The sequence below is a fragment of the Macrotis lagotis genome, chromosome 2 (genome assembly GCF_037893015.1).
Source record: "Macrotis lagotis isolate mMagLag1 chromosome 2, bilby.v1.9.chrom.fasta, whole genome shotgun sequence".
Lineage (NCBI taxonomy): Eukaryota > Metazoa > Chordata > Mammalia > Peramelemorphia > Peramelidae > Macrotis > Macrotis lagotis.
Window position 1 is genome coordinate 127,816,687 of NC_133659.1, and position 20,583 is coordinate 127,837,269.

Consider the following 20,583-nt stretch of genomic DNA (forward strand, 5'->3'; position numbering starts at 1 on the left):
ATGACTACGGTAAAATTCAGGATAAGATGATTTGGAATATCATAAATATGGTAGATGGAGAGATGATTCAAAACCCCTGATAATTCTCTAAAACTGTTTCAGAATAGTTGAGATCTGCATTGGAATTCTTTGGGAATTCCCCAATTCAATGAAAGAATGGGTCCACAACAAACACAGGCACAGAGATAGATATATATACAAATATACACACATATTGTGAAAATGTACATTTAGATAAACGTATATAGGTAACCCAGCAATTGTTGTGAAGGTAAAATTCTGCCTGAACACCATTTCTTTTTCTTCCTTCCTCCTTCTTCTCCTCCTTTCTTATTCTTCTAATGTTTCCCTTCTCCAACAGAAAAAAAAAGTGAGGACTCAATTTTTCCCTCAAGGTGACCCAGGGGCATAATCTTTGCTTTGGTTTCATGTTTCTACCATGCCCCTTCCTTTTTGCATTGGGAATTAGAATACTGCCTAATGATCCCTGAGTTTAAGCAATCATATTAGCTTACATGGAGCTTGTTTCTTGTTCACTTTTGCTATTTGGGGGAATGTGTCTATCTCAGGATAGCTAAAGCCACAGTTAGGAAAATTCATAACATTTGTTGGAGAATTAGAACTTTGACCTTTCTGAATGTGGTGTATTTCTAGATAGCCCATGTCACCATTCCCCTTTGCCTGAAATGGAATAACGATACACATATGCCCACTCAGGGCATTTTCACTGACTGTCCCCACACTTGGAAGAAGGCCTAGAACAGATTCTGGGATTACTCAAGGCTAGTGGGTATGATGTGATAAAGGACCAGCAAAGGAGATTGAGAAGGATCAGACAGATAAGAGGAGAACTAGGAGAAGGCAATGTCATAACCCAGAGAGGAGAGGATAAGGTATTATCTTTGTTGAATATTGTAAGAGAGGTCAAGAAGGATGAAGTTTGGGAAAAGGTCATTTAATTTGACAATTAAAAGATCGTTGGTTCTTTGGAGGGAGCAATAAGAATTAAAAGATTAGTTTGTAAGGCAGAGTGCAGAGGGTTTAGGAAAGAAGAAAAAGAGAGAGGAAGAAGAGGCATTAAGTATAGATAGCTTTTTCAAGGGTTTTTTAAGTAGAAAAAACCCTTTGAGATACACAACTACAGCTAGTGGAGATATTTGGATCAAATGAGGATTTTTAAAGGGAAAAAATACAGAAAGGAAGTCAACAGACAGAAAAAGACTGAAGATAAAAGACAGTGAGGATATTGGAGGTAGCAATCTTCTGGAGAAAACCTGAGGAAGAAAATGAAGGGTACATGGAAGGGGTTGGTTTTAGAAAGAAAAATAGCAATCTCTTCATCCCAGAACAGTGGAGGACAAGATAATGGGTGAAATGTGTGAAGATGACAGAAGGATATGAAGTGAGGAGGAGAAGGAAGAGGAAGAGAAAAGGAGGAGATCTGGGACTCATTATTTTTAATATCTCAGTTGAAAGGGTAGGGGGAAGAGGTACCAAGGGGAATTTGATGTGAGACCAGAAGTTTTCTCACTATTGCTATGGAGAGTAGGATACCGTAGAAGAGTAGGATTGAATTAATTAAGGTGTAGAATGATTGATGAAGTGAACACCCAGTTGGAATTGGAAACCATCAAATTTGTCATTGATTTAGCAAAGTTTCATGATTTTCTTGAGCTCAATTCATCAACATATGATGTTGTAAGCAATTCAGGGGTAGGGTTTGGTTAGATGTTATTGACAGGCCATGGGGGCAAAAGAATTTATGAGTAGAGGATAGTGTAGAGTTGAGACAATTCCAAAGGATATAGATATGGAAGGGAACAGATTGTAACCATTATGGCCTATGGTTTATAGCCTAGGAAAGAACTGAGGGGTTGAAGGATGGAAAATTACTGTGAGGACAAAGTATAGAATCAGGAGTTGTAAGAGGGGAAGAAAGATTGAAAAAAGTAAAGAATTTGGTCAAATGAAAGGGATTTGTAATATGGAAGTGGAACACTTTTAAGTGCTGAAAAAATCGTGGGTTCATATGCATACTATCTCTTGATATTGCTGAGGTAAATTGGAAGAGAGGTGAATTCCCAATTCATGGAAATTTACTTGATTGAGGAACTAAAAATTAAGGCTATTTGAAGAAACATCTAAAGGTATTTTGAAGTCCCTAGTATGAGGGAAGGGCAGCTAGATGGTGAAGTGGAAAGAGCTAGGCCTGAAGTCAGGAGGACTGATCCTCATAAATTTAAATCTGGCCTTGGACATATTACTTCTGTGACTTTGGGCAAGTCACTTAATCCCATTTGTCTCAGTTTCCTCTTTTGTAAAATGAGCTGAAATGAGCAAACCACTCTAGTATTTTTGCCAAGAAAACCCCAAAAGGGGATATAAAGACTGGAAATGACTAAACAACAACAGTATGAGGCAAGAATGTTGGTGAAGGGAAACACTGTGAACTATCAGTAAACTCAATGAGAAATGAAGAAGAATATCCTGGGATTTGATAAGGACACCAGGATCTGGATTGGATTGCCTCTCTGGAAGCTATATTGTAGATTATATCAACTATCCTCACCAAATTCTCACTAATTGTTATCAGTGCCACTCTCAGTTAAATTCACAATCTCCTAGTCTGAAAAAACTTCAACACTCTCCTTTCCATATTCCAGACTCAGGTTTCTTTTTTCCCAAATGATATTTTATTTTTCCAATACATATTATGAAAGTTTTTCAACCTTCACTCACATATATTTGCATATTTTTGTTACATAATTTCCTTCCACCCTCCCTTTCCACCCCCCTCTTCTCAGAGGTAAACAATCTAGTGAATATTGTACATACACATTTGTGTTTAACATGTTTACAGGTTAGTCATTTTCTGTATGAAGAATTAGGATTAAGGAAAAAATAAAGAAAAATCGGAGATAGGAAAGAAAAAATTTTTAAAAAGTGAATGTAGTATTCATTCAGATTTTCAGACTCAGGTTTCTTAATAATCTAATCTTTAACCCCAGAAGACTATACCCTATGATTACCTGCTAGTTTTCAATTTTTTTTCCCTAATCACAGGAAAAACACACACAATTCAAAAAAAAAGTCTAAACCTCTTGTCCAAATATCCAAAACATATATGAATGTGTGTATATGAATATATGGATATAGATATGTATATACATACAAATATATATATATATATATACACACACACACACACATACACACACACACACACACACACACACACACACACACACTCAAACAGATTTGCAATTTCATTTATTTGGGAGTTCCCTTCAAACCTTCAGATCAAAATTTGACCATTCTTTCTTGTTAGGGACTGTTGTGTATGGGAGCACTGTAAATTATCTTCACCTGGTGTCCTTGAGCACCAGAGCCTTATCTTACTAAGTGCCATGGGAGTGGGAGTGGATTAGAGACTTGGGGAGGTATTTAAGCACTGGTATTTGGTTCAACAGAGACCTTGGAAGTCCTTGGTGTATAGGGAAAAATTTGTCTTCCTTCTCTTCCTCCCCTCAAAGGTTCACCTGGGGAAGATTGAGGGTGTCAGGGAAAGGGACTCAACAAATGACTCTGGAACTGGGATTCAACACTTTCTCATCCTTTGTGACTTTCATCCATAGCTTTCAGTAAGTTTACTACAAGAGGCCCACTAACATGTTGGGGATCTGCCTCAATTTCAGGGAAATGTTACCATGGGGAACATCTGGTTGTTCATATGTCATCCATCATTCTGGATGCTACACTAGCCCATTTTTTCTTCCTGTAATTATAATTCCTTATTGAGATCCTTTATTTCTATTTTTTCCAGTTTCTTATTGGTTATTTATTATAGGCTGCTCATACCTGTTATGTGCTTCTGTTTCCCTTCTTGAGACACTCATTTTCAGTTCTTTTCAGATAGCTATATTATATATTACATGTTTCACTGCCATGGAACATCACTGGTGGAATGCTGATACTAAAAATTATGAGTCTGCTTTCAGGGACCTTTGTAACTTCTTAATGCAAAACAGCCCATTCTTCTCCTTTTGTTAGATTTCGGGCTCAAATCATTGTTCATTTGCAATCACTGTCCCACATATATACACTGATGGACCAACTTTATAATATATCCATCTAAATATATGCTGAAAAATGAGGAATAGATATTCTTCATCCATTTGATATTTCCTGCATGAATGGACAGGTCACAACTACTTTGAGAAATTACAGATCTCTTCCAGGATGCTCCAAAAAGTCTTAGGGCTTGTGCAAGGCAAATGGAAAGAACTTGTGACCCACTGGGGGCAGCAGCAGGGCCAAGGATTTTTAGGTTATCATTGGGGAGGCAATGAGAAGGCTCAGGGTTAGACCACTGAGGAAGGAGTTTCATGAAGCACCTGTGTAATGTCAGCTATAAACAGGAACATTTGAAAGACTTCACTCTTCACAGGGAATTCCTCTTTGACTTGTTTTGTATTAATTACCTTTGTAATAGTTGTATATGAGTCCCTTATGTCCAAAGACCCCTGTAATCCTTATAAGACAGAACCCACCAGAAACTTAAGCATCTCTCAAATGTCTACCCCCTTCCTAACCATCTGAGCTTCACACATGCAGAGACCAACACAAGGCCCTGATATTGGAACTACCATTAGACTTCTTCCCTAGTCCTCATCACGAAGATTTCCCCTCCCAGAATTTCTCTTTCCCAAATATGTAGCCGAAAAACCACTGGCCCTGCTGCTGCAACCAGGGGCTTTCCATTGCAATTTTTCTTCTGTTTGGCATTCTCCAATTAGAATATGAGCTCTTTAAGAATGGGTAATGTCAAGTTTTTACATGTATATTTCCAATGCTTCATACAATTATTAACACACGGTAAATGCTTTTTTTCATGTATTATATTCACTATCTTATATATCTCCTAATGCCATCAAAGAGTCATTTAACAAGGTCATTTCTGCTGTTACATTTGCCAAGGAATCTTGAATGATTTTAATGTATTAGATGGGAAATATCTTTTTGTAACAGAACTGTAAAACTGTGGTTGTTCTATTGAATCAAATGCCTTTTTAAATCAGCAAAAAATAAATACAATAGAACATTAGAACATTATACTCCTTACATCTTTCTATTAATTGTGAAATGGTAAAGTGGTCTAGTGTTCAATATTGCTTGTGAATGTCAGCTTATTCCCTAGGAATAGCCTTATCAAAGATGCCATCAGTTTATGGATGGATGACTTTCATAAAGATTTTGTACAGATCAGAGAGTAGGGATATGGATTGATAGTTATTGATGCTCTTTTGATCACCTTTTTCAAATTAATTTTGGTCTGAGGTTTTTATATGCCTTTAAAAGCCTGTTCTCCTTTGGATACCTTGTATATTGTTCTTCAATACTGTCACAATTGGGTTGCTTCCATCATGGAACTCTTCCATATACTCTTGGCTCAATCAACCTCTTCTTTCCTAGCTTTGTTCTCTTTCAGTACTATTTCTACTTCCTCTATAAGCACATCTGGAACTTTGATGTTAGAATTCAAGTGGGGATCCAGCCAGTCAATAAGCATTTATTATATGCTACTATGTGCTGGTTAGATTGTCTTTGACAGAGAAAACAACTTGTAACAATCTTTGCAGAGATTTTTCCATTTTAATCCTTGAATGCCCTTGAGATGACTTTGCTTAGATAGATATTTTGACTAGCTTTTTTTTGTTTTTAGGTTTTTGCAAGGCAAATGGGGTTAAGTGGCTTGCCCAACACCACACAGCTAATGTCTGAGACAGGATTTGAACCCAGGTACTCCTGACTCCAAGGCCAGTGCTTTATCCACTATGCCACCTAGCCGCCTCTTGACTAGCTTTTAAAGAACTGTTTTTACCCTCCACTGTTTCTCTCTGCTTTATGGGATAATATAGCTCATAATCATCTATCATCTTAATATATGAGATTTTAGAAACAAGTGTATATTCTCACTTGGTTTTACTCCTGGAAGTCATCTTTCTCTGACACAAGTTTCTTTATGAAGGAAATCTCCACGTCCTTTTGGTCTCCTTGTTGGGGCCATTCATTTACTTTGTTTAAACTTCTGCATGAAGCTTTCAGAGTTAGCATTGATTTCATTTCTATTCCTTTGCTCAAGGAGCTTCAATATTTCCTAATAACTCCAGAAGGAAATATAAACTCCTCTCTATCTGGAATTTATTCATAGCCTGAGCCTTTCCTACCTTTCCAATCTCACTTTAGTCCCCTCCCCACACTCTAGGATATAGGAACTTTGTATTTATGATATATGATGTTTCATCTTGGTATCTTTGTCTTGGGTGATTTGCTCCCTACTTCAGTTTTCTAGTATTCAATATTGAGCTTAAATCCTGGCACCCCTAACTGCTCATAACTATCCCACTAAGATTACCTTCGACACACTATTATTATTATTATTATTATTGGTTTTTGCAAGGCAAATGGGGTTAAGTGGCTTGCCCAAGGCCACAAAGCTAGGTAATTATTAAGTGTCTGAGGCCAGATTTGAACCCAGGTACTCCTGACTCCAGGGCCCATGTACTATCCACTGCGCCACCTAGCCGCCCCCACATACTATTTTTAAAGGCAATTGAGGTTGTGACTTGCTATGGGACATAGAATTAGTAAGTGTCTGAGGTTAGATTTGAACTCAGATCCTCCTGACTTCACAACTGGTGCTCTATCCTTTGTTACACTTAACTTCCCCTTCATATACCATTTTTTTTGTTTTTGCAAGGCAATGGGGTTGAGTGACTTGACAAAGGTCACACAGCTAAGTAATCATTTGAACCCAGGTCCTCCTGACTCCAGGGCCAGTGCTCTATCCACTGGGCCATCTAGCTGCTCCCTTCATATACCATTAATATGTCTTACATGAATCTAGTTTTTTTCATATCTCCATCATTAGAATGTAACCTCCTTGAGAAGCTATTTTTCCTTTCTTTGTATCTTCCAGACTGAACATAGTGACAGGCAAATAGAAAATATTTTATAAATGCTGTCCGTTTCCTAGTTTTTTATTTTAAATGATTTGTTTAAATAGTTAAGGATTCAATTGTATAATATATCTTTTTCTCATTATTGTCATCTGGATATTCTGGATTGCACACAGACAGCTGACTCAGATTACTCCCACATCAATAAGAAGTCTTTTCCTGAACATTAAGATAAAAAAATCAATATTGTTCTTTGGAGTGTTATTTAGTGTTTTTGATTTCTAGCACTAAGCAATTGTTATGTTTTTTAAAGAAAGTATTCATGATATATAGATGTGAAACATAGGACTAGTCTAGAAGCCTTTGTTCTATTTCATCCCTTCTTTATGAATCATGTTTTTCCATAAACTTCTCCCAATCCTCACTTTTTTTTCATCTTTGTGTTGAAGTCATCAAACAACTGAGCATCTGTTGTTATTGTTTTTAACTTGGGACAGCTTATCAAGTTCTACCTAGAATCACTTTATCAAATCTTCAGTAACTTAAATTGCTGCATAATTGCAGTATAAACTGCAATTATGTTCATGGTGATTTTTTTGCAAATATATTTAATAAGTGTTCAGATGGAAAATAATATTTCTTATAGCCTTTTGGTGGTTGATAGTCACCTTTTATCTCTGTTCCTTCAAGGAGTTCTATCTTTGTACTTAACTATAACTTCCTTCTTCAAGTTTCATTTATAGCAAGGATATCAAGATTGTTATGATTAAACTTCTCTAGCAATATGTCCACTTGCTGGTCATTGGACAAAGATTTCACATTTAGAATACCAAGGTTCAAATGAAACTTTATTGATGGTCTAAAAACTGAGTAATTCTTAGGACTCCGTTCCTTTTCTCACCTCCCTGCAACTGTCACTAGAGAAGTAGTATGAGAAGTAGTATTGGTTTAGATAAAACTGAGGACTATTTTGTGTTTTTCCTTTCCCTCATAGGTTGCAATGGGCAAAAAAAATATTGCTCACCAGATGGCTAACTTACTGGCAACATACTCCTCTGTGGTTAGTTGGGTTGATCCTCAGAAAACAGACTCAGTCCGTAGTTGGGCCATATTTCATGCCCTTTCCAGTATGATAGAATCTGTCCAAGTTCTGTTAGAATGGCCTTCTACTATACAGTAATACTTCCAGATCACAGTGAAACATCAATGTAGAACTTTGTAGAGGAAAAGGCATATATGCATACACATGCACATATGTATTTGTTGTTTTTGTTCAGTCATTTTGTGGTGTCTAACTCTTTGTGACACTCTAGCCCATACTCTAATAGTGTCCATGAGGTTTTCTTAGCAAAAATACTGGAGTGTATCATCATTTCCTTCTCCAGTCTATTATGGCAAAAAGAGGTTAAGTGACCAGCCTAAAATCATACAGCTAGTAAGCATCTGAGGTCAGATTTGAAATTGTTTTCCTAATTCCAGGTCCAGTTATCTATCCACTGAGCCATGTAGCTGCCTCCATATGTATATCTCTCTATATAGATATACATATGGAGGCATATATGTATATATAAAATTCTAATATATTAAAATAATTATTATATATTATATACTATATTATAAATATTTAATATAACTAATAATACAATATATAATTTCTAAATATTTAGACATGTACATACATCTAAAATATATAATATATATGTGTATACATATGCATACACATATGTAAATATGTATATTCATACATACACAGAGGATTTGTTTATTTTAGTATAGGTGACCCTGGCCTCCTAAAGGTTATGTTACCTGAGGGCAGATTATATTTCCTACAAAGATGGAAAGGCTTTGGACACTAACCTATAATAAAGCTATACATTTATTGTCTGAGGACCAGTCTAGATTACTATCACCAGATTGGGGCATGGTGATACATTTTTCTGCCAGAGCAACTTAAAGAACATCTACTCTACTGCAGAAGGTTACAATCTGTGTCTGTAGAGAGAGTTGATGAAATCTGATAAAATCACAGGTCCCTGAAATAAAAGGATGCATTTTTTTCTATGTGTGTGTGTGTATACATATATAAAATGTTGCTGTCTGAATAGCTATAAGTTTACATATGAGAAATTCTTAATAAATGAAATCTGATACATATAAACTGCAGCCCTAGGACTCTGTTGTTCCCCAGTAAATGCATCATGTGATTATTTTAAATTTTGAGAGCTGATTCGGTCATGACATAGTTATAGCATCAGAGGAATCATCAAATCCCAGGACTAACTTAGGTGAAGACTGGCTGGGAATATCATATGCACCTGGAAGGGAGTGTACAACAGATGGCTCAGTAAATGACCACCCCCCTTTTTTTCTTTTTAAGCCAAACTATATGTTGATTATGTATATGTGTTGGGGGAGCTCAGGTTAATCAACTCCTCTCCAAAGTCAGTTCTCAGATTTTAAAGAATAGACATATTTGAGAAGAATCAGAACCATCCTCTAAACTGGCCCCTGTGGTACTGAATAAGTGATTGGGCCATCAACTGGCAATGTTCATGGGGAAAGTGAGAAGAGCAAGTCAGAAATGGATATAATTAGTGCTCTGAGAAAACCCCCATCAAAGATTACAAAATTAACACATTCAGATGGAATACCTTCGAGCAATGAGTATCCCGTGGGTGTCCTAGGAGGGATCAGCAGGCAGTAAATTATGCCATTAACAATGTATAATTGCCCCACCCCTCACCCTTCTCTCCCCAAGACAGTCATTTGCATTTTGGAACCATTGTAGAAATCACACACATTCAGAATGCTTGATTTCCTACAAATGAACATGAACACATTCAAAATAGAAGAAATCTGTCTCTGTGTCACACACACACACACACACACACACACACACACACACACACACACACACACCCTTGTGGGAAAAAATGGCTCTGAGTTTCTTTTTTTTTTTTTTGTAAATCTCAGCCTTCATCTTCCCAGAATGCTAGGACATGTTCTCTCTTGAAAGTAATCATCCAAAAAAAAATATAAAGGAGAAGAAAACAGTTTTTAGCTCAAAGTGACTTCTATTTGAACTTTCAGATAATAAAGAAAGAGCACCTTAGCACCCAGCCCCCTCCACCTAGGTATAAATCAGAGCTTCCTGGTGAAATATTGCCCCAAGGCTTAATCATGTTTCCCTTGAGGGCTAGGGGAAGTTTCAGCCTGCCTGTCTCACACATTTTCCCTTTTATTTCCTCACCAAGGGTGTCACTGGGGTCTTTCCTGAAGTGCAGAGAATAGGAATTCCATAAAGATGTGACAGTAACCAGTAGGTTAAGTAGCCTTCACTTCCCAACTCATTTATACCATTGAAATTTGACTTTTGACTTCACCACTCAACCGTGATTATAGTCAGTCAGTCAGTCAACAAATATTTATTAAATGCTTATTATGAACCAGTTATTATAAAAACTCAGGGTATGAAAAAAATGCTCTCCAAAATGCCCAGTGATTCTAAATCCAATGTGGTTTTATAAGTCCTTTTCCTTTTTTTTGACTTCTCTGAGGTGCTGACCACCCCCCTCCTGATAGAAATCCCTTCCTACGTTTTTCTGACCTTATTCTCTCCTATTTCTACTTTTTTCTGGCCTTTCATTAATCACCCTGATGGATTGGCATCCCTTGGATATAATGCCTCCTGCTGCTGTTCTTCCTCCTACTGTGTCTACTACTACAACTAATACTGCTGCTACTACTGCTACTTCTACTACTGTAGCATGTCAAATTGAATGTGTGCAAAACAATGATAATCTTGATTTCTAAACTCATTTTGGCTGTGTTTCTGTTGAGAGTATCACTATTTTCCAAGCACCCAGGTCTGTAAATTGCCCTCTCTCTTATGCAATCAATTGACAAATCTTGTTGATTCTACCTCTATAAGATTTCTAGCATCCATGCCCATCTCTCCCTTCACCTGGTCACCATTCCAGTCCCTCATCATTTTGTCCCCTATTTAGGCAGCATCTTAATTGAACTCCATCTTTCCTTTCTCCAAAAAAATCTTAGTACACATCTGTGCCATTTCCCTGCTCAAAAATCTTCAGTGGTTCCCTATTGTCCCAAATGTGTTTATATCTAAAGCTTGTTTCTGAGTTTTTCTGAAAAACCACTTTCCCACCGAAGCACATGCTCCCCAATGGTGTTAGCTAGAGAGTCCTAAAGAAGTGCACTTGGGATTTTATCTATTCATTCCTTCATTTGTCCATTTATTCATTTAATCATCTATTTATTTGTTCATTCATTTATGTATGATTCATTCCTTCATTTGTCCATTTATTCATTTAATCATCCATTTATTTGTTCATTCATTTATGTATGCATGTATATAAAGTTAAAGGAGACCAAAATGGGGAAAAACCTGAGAAATAAGTAAAAACATGAATGCAAGAAATGGCAAGGTTTAAAGGTCATTTTCCATGCCTTTACTACAATAATACTCAGAGGGTAGCAACAAATTGTGGTTTATAAAGTTAATTTGAGTAAAAACCCAACCTAAAAAATCTGGCTGTTTATTATGTGGACAGTTCCGGTTTCTGTAAAATAAGGTATGCACCCCCTTTAAAATGCACACATATGTATCTATATACATATGTGTGCATATGCAAACTCATATCCATATATGTTAACAACCAGAGAGAAAAAAATAGGTATTTGCATGTCTGAGATGCTTTTGTCCTAATTTGGCTCAATTTCATTACTGGGTCATGGTTCTTAAGATCTCACTCAGAAATGTGATAGGCTTATGGGGAGTGTGAGTTAATATGGGATCCTGCCAATTGTGATTTCCAAACACAAAGTTAGCATCCGTCTTAACTTTAAGACGCTGGCGCTTTTGGTGCAAATAAGACCTTTCTTTTGCTCTTCTTATGAATTATGCATTAGATTCTTAGTCCTTTGGCCCAAGTCACATTTCAAAAAATAAGATCAGAATTAATGTGAACTCAAGGGCTTGTTTTCATGAATAAGGCCCCTGTATGTTAGCATTAACAAATTTAAGTATTGGGAAAGGATAAATATTCACTATGTAGTTTGTATATAATTTGGATTTGATTATTTTGTAGCCCTTTATGCATTATAAAAGGGGATAACATTATTAGGAAAATAATAGCCTCTGTAAAATTGGTTTTGAATATATTCTCATAGAACTGTAATAAGTATAAATGCCCTGGTACTTTTCTAGAAACTCTCACATTTTCATTAAATATAGAATAGTTCATCATTATTTTTCCAACCCAGTTACAAGCTTCCTAATTTTTAAATGATGTTCAATTTCTTAGAGTGAATGAGGTACCTAGCAGGCTAGAGAGGAAGTTGTCTCGCTTGCAAATTTTCAACCATGGACTGTTTTTTAAAAAAATATTTTAAGATGAAAATATGCATTGATGCAGAATTAAAATGCAAAAAGCACAGTCATAGTTGGGAATTGGAGACTTTTGCCATCATATTCAAGGTACAACTGGACATCTCTGGAATTAGACTTCAATTTTATTATCTATATCTTGTACTGCTAAAGAAACTGGCAAACTACAATAAGGTCAACTAATGAACAATAAAAAAGAATCATTTTGTATACTAAACCTTGACAAATAGGCAGATTATCCCATGATCCATCGCTTCGACATGTTGATACCATATTGTACAAGTCAGGATATCGGATCTTGAATCCTTCACGACAGCTGATTATCAATTTGTCCCCATGTTTGTATGTCTTATTACCAATATCAGCATCTTCAATGTAGGGAAGGCGGCAATCTGGGCCTTAAAAAAAAAAAATCCAGAAAATTCAAAGCAACATGGACATGCAAGGTAAAAACAGTTCAGCAATGAATAGCAGACTCTGCTTACCAGGACTCACATTAAGAGGCACATAGAGGAATGATACAGGAGAGATGATGGAATGAATATATCAAAGGAACTGGGCTTGTTGCCTGGAACACTTCACAAAGAACAAGTGGGTTTTTAGAAGCTTTGAGAAAGAAATGAAGAAAGGCAGAAATTAAGGGTAACCTGTCTAGAGTATAGTTTTTTCCCTATAAATTTATCCTTTATGTTATTATGCACATTACAAAATATAGTTTGATTAACTTACACCCTCTCCACTTCCATACCACCCCCAATCTATACTGAGTCTGCAATTGCATGAGACTGATAAGGACATATGCTCCTAGGCTTTGCAGAACAGCAGGTAGATGGCAAAGTTTGCCATTAGCATCTCATTCCAATCCAGTCTTAGGAAGAAAGGTGCATTGCTCTCTTCAGTCACACACAGACTAAAATGGGAACAATACAGAGAAGATTAGCAGGGCTCCCACTGGAAGATGACACATAAATTCATGAAAAATTACATATTTTAAGATGTGCTGCAGGAAAACAGGTACATTCATTCATTTTTAGTGCCTCTGTGAATTATCTGGTCATTCTAGAAAGCAGTGTATAATAATGTCTGTCGCTCTACTCCCACCTACACCCCCCCCAATTACTAAAACCCTTTGACCCAGTGAAACTACTAATAGGAATACACCTTCAAAGAGATCAAGGAGAAGAGATACAAAATTTTCCTCTTTTCCATATGTTCAAAAACACTAATATAAATTCTAAATATGTACCAAAATATGTAAAAACTATTAATAGTATCTCTTCTTGTGGTAATGAACTGAAAATCAAGGGAATTCTCCATTGGGGAATAACTTAACAAATTTGTTTGCTTATTTATTTATGTATGTATATAAAATAAAATGGGGAAAGATAAGCAAAAAAAATGAAAACAATGAACCTAAAGGCCTGGTTATTTTCTATGTGTTTATTCCAATACTGCCCAAAGGATGGCAATAAATCGGTGGTTTATGAAGTTAATAACACAACCCCAAATCCAGCTATTTAATATTGTATTTGTGTGTGTGTTATCTGTATGTGTAACTAGATTGTGAGCTCCTCCAAGTCAGTGACTGTCTTTTACTTTCCTTTTATCCTCATCACTTAGCCAAATATCTGGTTCAAATTCTAATTTTGCCATTTACTACTACTATGGATGAGTCACTTTGTCTAGATGAAGTCTAACCCTGGAATTAGTGTTTTGAAGGGAAAGGATAGGATAAGGCTAATGTAGAAAGAATACATGAACGAAGTTCATGAGGAGAACAGTGTATTCACAGCACTCCTTACAAAACAGAGGAGGAAAACAATCTCCTATATTGTGTTGCTGTTGCCAATTACTCATTTTAGAAGAGAACTAAAGATATCCTAATATTGAGATCAGGGTAGAGTTTATCTAATCAGTCCAAGGAGATTTTGGAAGTTTCTCCTACATTTCAGGCACAAATACTCCCTTAGAACATCTGGAATTAAAAGATCTTCAGAGAGACCTTGAAAATACCCTTGTACCACTTCTTTTGACCACTGTGTGAGTGCTTAGAAGCAGTGTGAAATAGTTATTAGAGAGCTGGTCTCGAAGACAGGAAAACCTCTATTTGTCACATATTGACTATATTATCCTGGGCAAGTCACAACTCTCTAAAAACACTAATTTGTAGAGAAAGTAAAGATCAGCTGCATTGGCAGAGGAGGCTCCTCACTGGGAGCTCCCTAGACTGATGAAATCACAGGTCTGGGATTTTAAAAAAAGAGAGGAAAAAATATCTTACCTATTCTACCCCCGCCCTCCAAGATAACACATTCTCATTTTAAAGAGAGAACTGAGACTCAGAGAAATTATGTGTGAATCATAAATGACTAGAGAATTTATAATAAATAGAAATGGTTCTGATGATAGCCCTGAACTCCAAGTTTCTCTATAGCTTTCTGGGTCTTGAAATAGGTGAAATGAGAAATAAGGGAAAGGATCCATCAATAAAGGGACAGGAGAGAAGTTAGAAAGCTCTGCTATGACAATAGCAAGAGAAGGAAAGCTTAGGGGAAGAAGGCAACAGTGACAAGAGTCAGTTCAAGGATTAGGGGCTCTTCAACCATGAAGGAGGTCTCGGGGAGCAAGTCAAAGAGCAGCTGCTGATGCCATATCTATTTCTTTGCAGGCTGAGTGTTTGTTAACTGGGAAATGGCTAGATCTTACCACTAGTCTCTAACAATGGATGATAAATTTGAGAGAAATTCCATTGTTAACTCTCCACAAGCACAGGATGGTACTTTATACGTAGCAGGTGCTCCATAAATACTGTTTTTGAAAATGATCTTTTGAAATGGTGCTATGGACCACCGAGAACATATCATCTCCAACCTCAGCCTCACCAGATTCTTTTTAATTAGACTTCAGTGTTTTTTTACTAGAGAATACTCCTTCTATATTAAGGCTCTGCTATCAGTCCTTTCCACTGCCTGTGAAACTTATTCTCTTGAACTTTCTAGGCTAGAAAACTTTATTTTGATTTCAACTTCACCTTTAACTAGTGTTTTGGTGTGGGAAGATGTTCCCAAATGGCCCATGTTCAACCAACTGTTCATCCAGTAGGAGAAGTTGAATTCCCCAACATGTTCTACAGTAGGTCAGATGGATTGACTATATAATGCACCGCCTAGGATCACCAGAGAAGTGGCATCTTTCAACATTAACCTATGATTCCTATTCTATACTGTCCTTTGTTCAGTCTGTCTGTAGGACATGATAACTATCTTTTCTTTCATTGCCAATATAAGAAATTCATGGTTGACAAATAGAGCTGGACACCTCAAGCCAACTTTCCAAGTATCCATGTGCAAAAGCATGGTCATAAGTCCATTCATCCCACCTAAACTCCATCTTCTACACAGGAAGCCTCCCTAACTCCTTTTAATTCTACTGCCCAACCTGTGTTAAGCGATTCCCTAGCTAACCTGCATATAGCTTGCATGTAGTCTCCACCATTAAATTCTAAGTTCCTTTAGGAATTGGGTTTTTTTGTTTCTTTTTGTAGTTTCAGCACTTAGGACATGCCTGGTATATAATATGTTTATTGATTGATTAGAAATAGTTATTCACATGCATGAAATAGCAGTAAATATTTTTTTTAACAACTATCAGCTAATTTATGGCACACTAGACTGGACAATGTGAAAAATTTTTATTAAGTCATTCTGGACACTGGCTATCAAGCATTAATAATGTCCAGATCTTATAATAACTCTACTAATAACACATTTGTGTTTTGAAATCTGCAAAGTACTCTTACCTGCATAATTTCATTTGAGCCATATAACAAGCCTGAGAAGTAGATACAAGTATTATCAATTCTATCTTAGAAGGTTCAGAGAAGTTTATAGGTGACATGTCTATTATTACTAGATAGAAAGGGTCAGAAAAAGGATCTGGACCCAATTCTTTCTGACTCCAAGTTCAGTTCCTTACCCATTATGCGATGCAACTTTCATAGAAAATTTCTCAACATAACATTTTTCAGTTCTATAGTCCCAGAGGATGATATTCAGGCTTAAAAATAGAAGATCAACCTTACCTGAGAATTTAATTCAACAAACATTTATAAAACACCTACCAAGAAGCAGCTAAAGCAGTGCAGTGAATAGAGTCCCAGACTAGGAGCCAGGAAGATCTGAGTTCATCTACAGTACCAAATATTTTCTAACTGTGTGACCCCTGATGAATCACTTCACCTCTTTTGAATTCAGTTTCCTCATGTAAAATGGGGAATGATAATAATAGCACTTCCCTCCCAGGGTTGTTGCAAGAATTAAATGAGATAATATTTGTAAAATGTTTTGCAAACCCCAAATTCTATCTTTTGCTATATTCAAGGCAAGAAGCATAAGAAAAACCAAACAAGTAAAATTATCCGTTCCCTCAAGAGGATTTTTTTTTAACTGGAAGATTTGCCATATTTACATAGGTAGACAAATATAAAGGAGGAAATAACCAGAACTGGGTGAATGACGGAAGTCTCCATTCCCTGGGGAGGTAGCATCAGAGAAGATTGGGTATTAGAGGTATTAATTTGTATTAGTAGGTATTATAGTATATGAGTGATACTTAGTAAATAGTTTCTGTGCCCTAAATGTTTCCACTCAGACATACACTGACACTTTCTAGATGAACATGAAAAAGATTGTAAGAATAAAATTAAAGTAATTTTGTATAAAAGTTTGTCCCATAGCAGGTCAGACTAGTGTTGCAGGTACTTATCACTGATCTTCTTTCCATCGTTAACCATAATTTTGGTTGTTCTTTACTATCTGAAAATAAGCTTCTACATTTTGAAATTCTTTAATTCCTATAAATTTAGGACTTAAGATATGCATTTACTTACAAGTTGAATATACTCATAATTAAAAAAAACTTGTCAGAAGCAGGCCAATAGCTCTCAAAATAATTTGAACAACTTCAAACTTTAGATACCTGTATAGAATATTGAGGTAAAGCAAATGTCCCCTCTACGGTATTTGAGCAATGCTGAAGCTCTATTCTTTTTTTTTTTTTTTGGAAGCTCTATTCTTTCCTGTAAATCCTCATGTGCTCTGAATGATAATGCCAATGTTATTTGGATGGGAGTAAGACATTGTATCATGGTTAGTCATTAGCAACTGCACACAGTTTCCTTTATTAAATTAGAAAGCAGAAAGCACATGGCTAACAAGGACAGGTAATGAGGAAAAACAATATTCATTTAAATGATTTTTTGTGAACTGAATTAATTTTGTTTTACCATATGTTAGTTATATCCAAAAATAGTTCTGGTCCCTTAAAGTACCAGATAGTTGCATAGATAGATAAATATAAAATAATTTTAAGAGGAAATAACCACAACTAGGTGAATAGAGAATTAGGGAAGCCTCCATTCCCTGGGGAGGTAGCATCAGAGTAGATTGGGTATTAAAAGTATTATTTAGGTATTGTAGTATATGAGAGATATTCAGTCAAGTCAACATTTAAGGCAGGTGATTGGAATCAATTAAGGGGTAGCAATGTGAGGTTATGAAAAGATCATTAGACTGGGAGTCAGGACATGGATTTACATCCTCTGTCACCTTTAGTGACTTCTGGGCAGTCACTTACATTTGGACTTTGGTTTCCTTATGTGTAAAAATCAAAGTTTTGTACTAGATGGTCCTTTCCAGCTTTAAAATTGTATAAGTCACAGTGACAACATAATAATCCTCTGGTATATGGCACAAAGGCAGCAAAATCTCTGTAGAGAAACTTTCTCTAGTTCAGAAGAAAGACTTGTTACAGAGAGACAACCAGAAAGGAGAAAACTGCTCCAGAGAGAAACTTAAAAGGGAGACCTGGTTTCAGAGAAGGAAAAACCAAAGGGGAAGTTAGCTGCTTCAGGCTATATCTTCCAAAAGAGACCAGCTGTTTGGAACCCCAAAGAATCAACAGAACAGGGGGCACTGGAGAGAGCTTGTGGCTCTTTGCAGAGTAACAGAATGAGAGGCATACAGGATTGTTATTGGGGTTTTATATAAAAATATCTGAGGAGAGGTGATGTAAGCCAGTTATTTCAGTGTGGTGCCATAGAAAGAATACTTGTTTTTGCTTTGGGAGGGTATGAGTTTAAATTCAAGATGTCCTTATTGACCATAGGCAATCACTTTGCTTTTCTCTAGGTCTTAGTTTTCTTCATACATAAAATGATATTTTAGATTCACTTTATAACTCAGGTCTGCCATGATTATAATAAGTTAAGAATGAACATATTTCTTATACTTAGGAGTTTTGGGGGAGGGCTGGGGGGGAGGAGGAATGTTTTTTCTGTACTTTTCATTATAAGATTATTTTACTTATTTGTGGGCAATATAATGAATTACCTTCTTTTTATGTTTGTTGTTAATAATTTAAATATACAATACATATTACATAATTATATATCTCATATGGTATATAATTTATATATATTTTATTTGGCATATGCATGTATTTATGTGTATATATATATATATATACCTACATATATATATATATATATATATATATATATATATATAAAATGTCTCTATATATTCATACACATATCACTATTGCTGTGTTTCTCTGTAGCTTCTTGATCTGTCCTAAAATCTGCCTAATTTGAAAATTCACTTAATGGCAGTGGAAGCAAGGGCATAGCCCAGGAAGAAGCAATCAACCCCTTTAAGCAATAAAAGAAGTAATAGGAAGGAAAAAGACATTTATTAAGTGCCTGCTCTGGGCCAGCCTAAGCCCTTCACAAATATTATTTCATTTACTCCTCACAACAATCTTAGGAGGTAGGTGCTGTTATATCTCCATTTTATAACTGAAGTAACACAGAGACAACTAGAAGTTAAATAACTCACTCAGGTCATGGAGTAATAAGTGGCTGAGGCTGGATTTTTTCTTTCAAAAAAGTTATTAATTTTTCATAATCCTTTTAATTCATCTTTTGCTGAGAGCAAATATATATAATATATACATAATGGTATGTTTTGAAAATCTGTGGTAGGAGTAGCTTTTAGATATGCAATTTGATTAGTAAAATTATGACTGAAAAAGTTAAAAGGTTATAGAAAATTTGATGCTTCTAAAGAAGCTTTAGAAAAATCTTGCATATTCAACTCACATGTTTTGCATACAATAACCTTTACTATAGTGGAAGACATGCACAAAAATAGTGATGGATTTGCTACAGCTTGAGACTCATCTCCTAAGTGTTTGGTCTGAGATGGATTTGAACTCAGTTCTTCCTGATTTCAAAGTCAGAACTCTTAGTGCTTGAAGTATTTGGAATCCTGATCTTTAATGAATAAGAGAAGGAAGAGTTGCTTGACTTATACATTGTTTCCACTTTATATGCCAAGAAGACTGATGCTCAGGCTGAGAAGGAGACAGCAAACCAGGGCTGATAGGGAGATGATTTCAATGATAAGTAAGGAGATATTTCAGAGAGCATTTTACTGCTCTTGATGAGTTTAGAATCTGGAAACTTTTGATTAGGAAACTTGACTTCCATCCCTGTCATAATTTCTGGAATTTTTTTTAGGTTTTTTTGGAAGGCAAATGGGGTTAAGTGGCTTGCCCAAGGCCTCACAGCTAGGTAATTATTAAGTGTCTAAGACTGGATTTGAACCCAGGTACTCCTGACTCCAAGGCTTTATCCAGCCACTCCTGGAATATGTTCTTAAAGGAACAGTTATTAAACATCTAGGATGGGAAGAGATAATTACAGAAAGCCAGCACAACTTTATCAGGGATAAAGGTTAGTCTTGGCAGACTAACCTCATTTCCTTTTTGAGCAAGTTATTAGAATGGCTGATCAAGGGATGCTGTAGAAATGGTTTATCTAGATTTTAGTGGAGTGTGCATACATCAGGGTATTTCATGTTAGTCCTACATATGCAATCATCTTTTTTTTTAAAATAAAACCATGTTTCAGTAATGCTTGTTTTATTTCATAAATTAAAAATTAAATATAAATACATTTTTTAAAAGATGGAGACAGGGCTAGATGACAGTACCTTAGGTAGATTTGGAATTGATTAAATAGCTTGACTCAAAGAACAGTCATTAATATACTCTTTTGTTGGAGGTCTCTAGTGGAGTGTCCCAGGGTTCTGTACTTGGTCTTGAACTGTTTAACAATTTTTTTTCAATGAGCAACTTGCAAAAGATAAATTT

At 36.0% G+C, this 20,583-nt stretch overlaps 1 protein-coding gene and 1 non-coding gene across 4 annotated transcripts in view; one reads left to right on the forward strand and one right to left on the reverse strand.

Moving 5' to 3' along the window:
- Positions 1-20,583, reverse strand: part of SUSD4 (sushi domain containing 4) — a 226,248-nt gene that overhangs the window by 78,017 nt on the left and 127,648 nt on the right. For all 3 annotated transcript variants that reach the window (XM_074222767.1, XM_074222766.1, XM_074222765.1), the window contains exon 4: positions 12,588-12,767. In XM_074222767.1, coding sequence (XP_074078868.1) covers positions 12,588-12,767 — 180 coding nt within the window. The remainder of the gene's footprint in view (positions 1-12,587; positions 12,768-20,583) is intronic.
- On the forward strand, positions 13,256-13,362 carry LOC141515707 (U6 spliceosomal RNA). Its single transcript, XR_012476463.1, has one exon. It is a non-coding gene; the product is annotated as a U6 spliceosomal RNA (small nuclear RNA).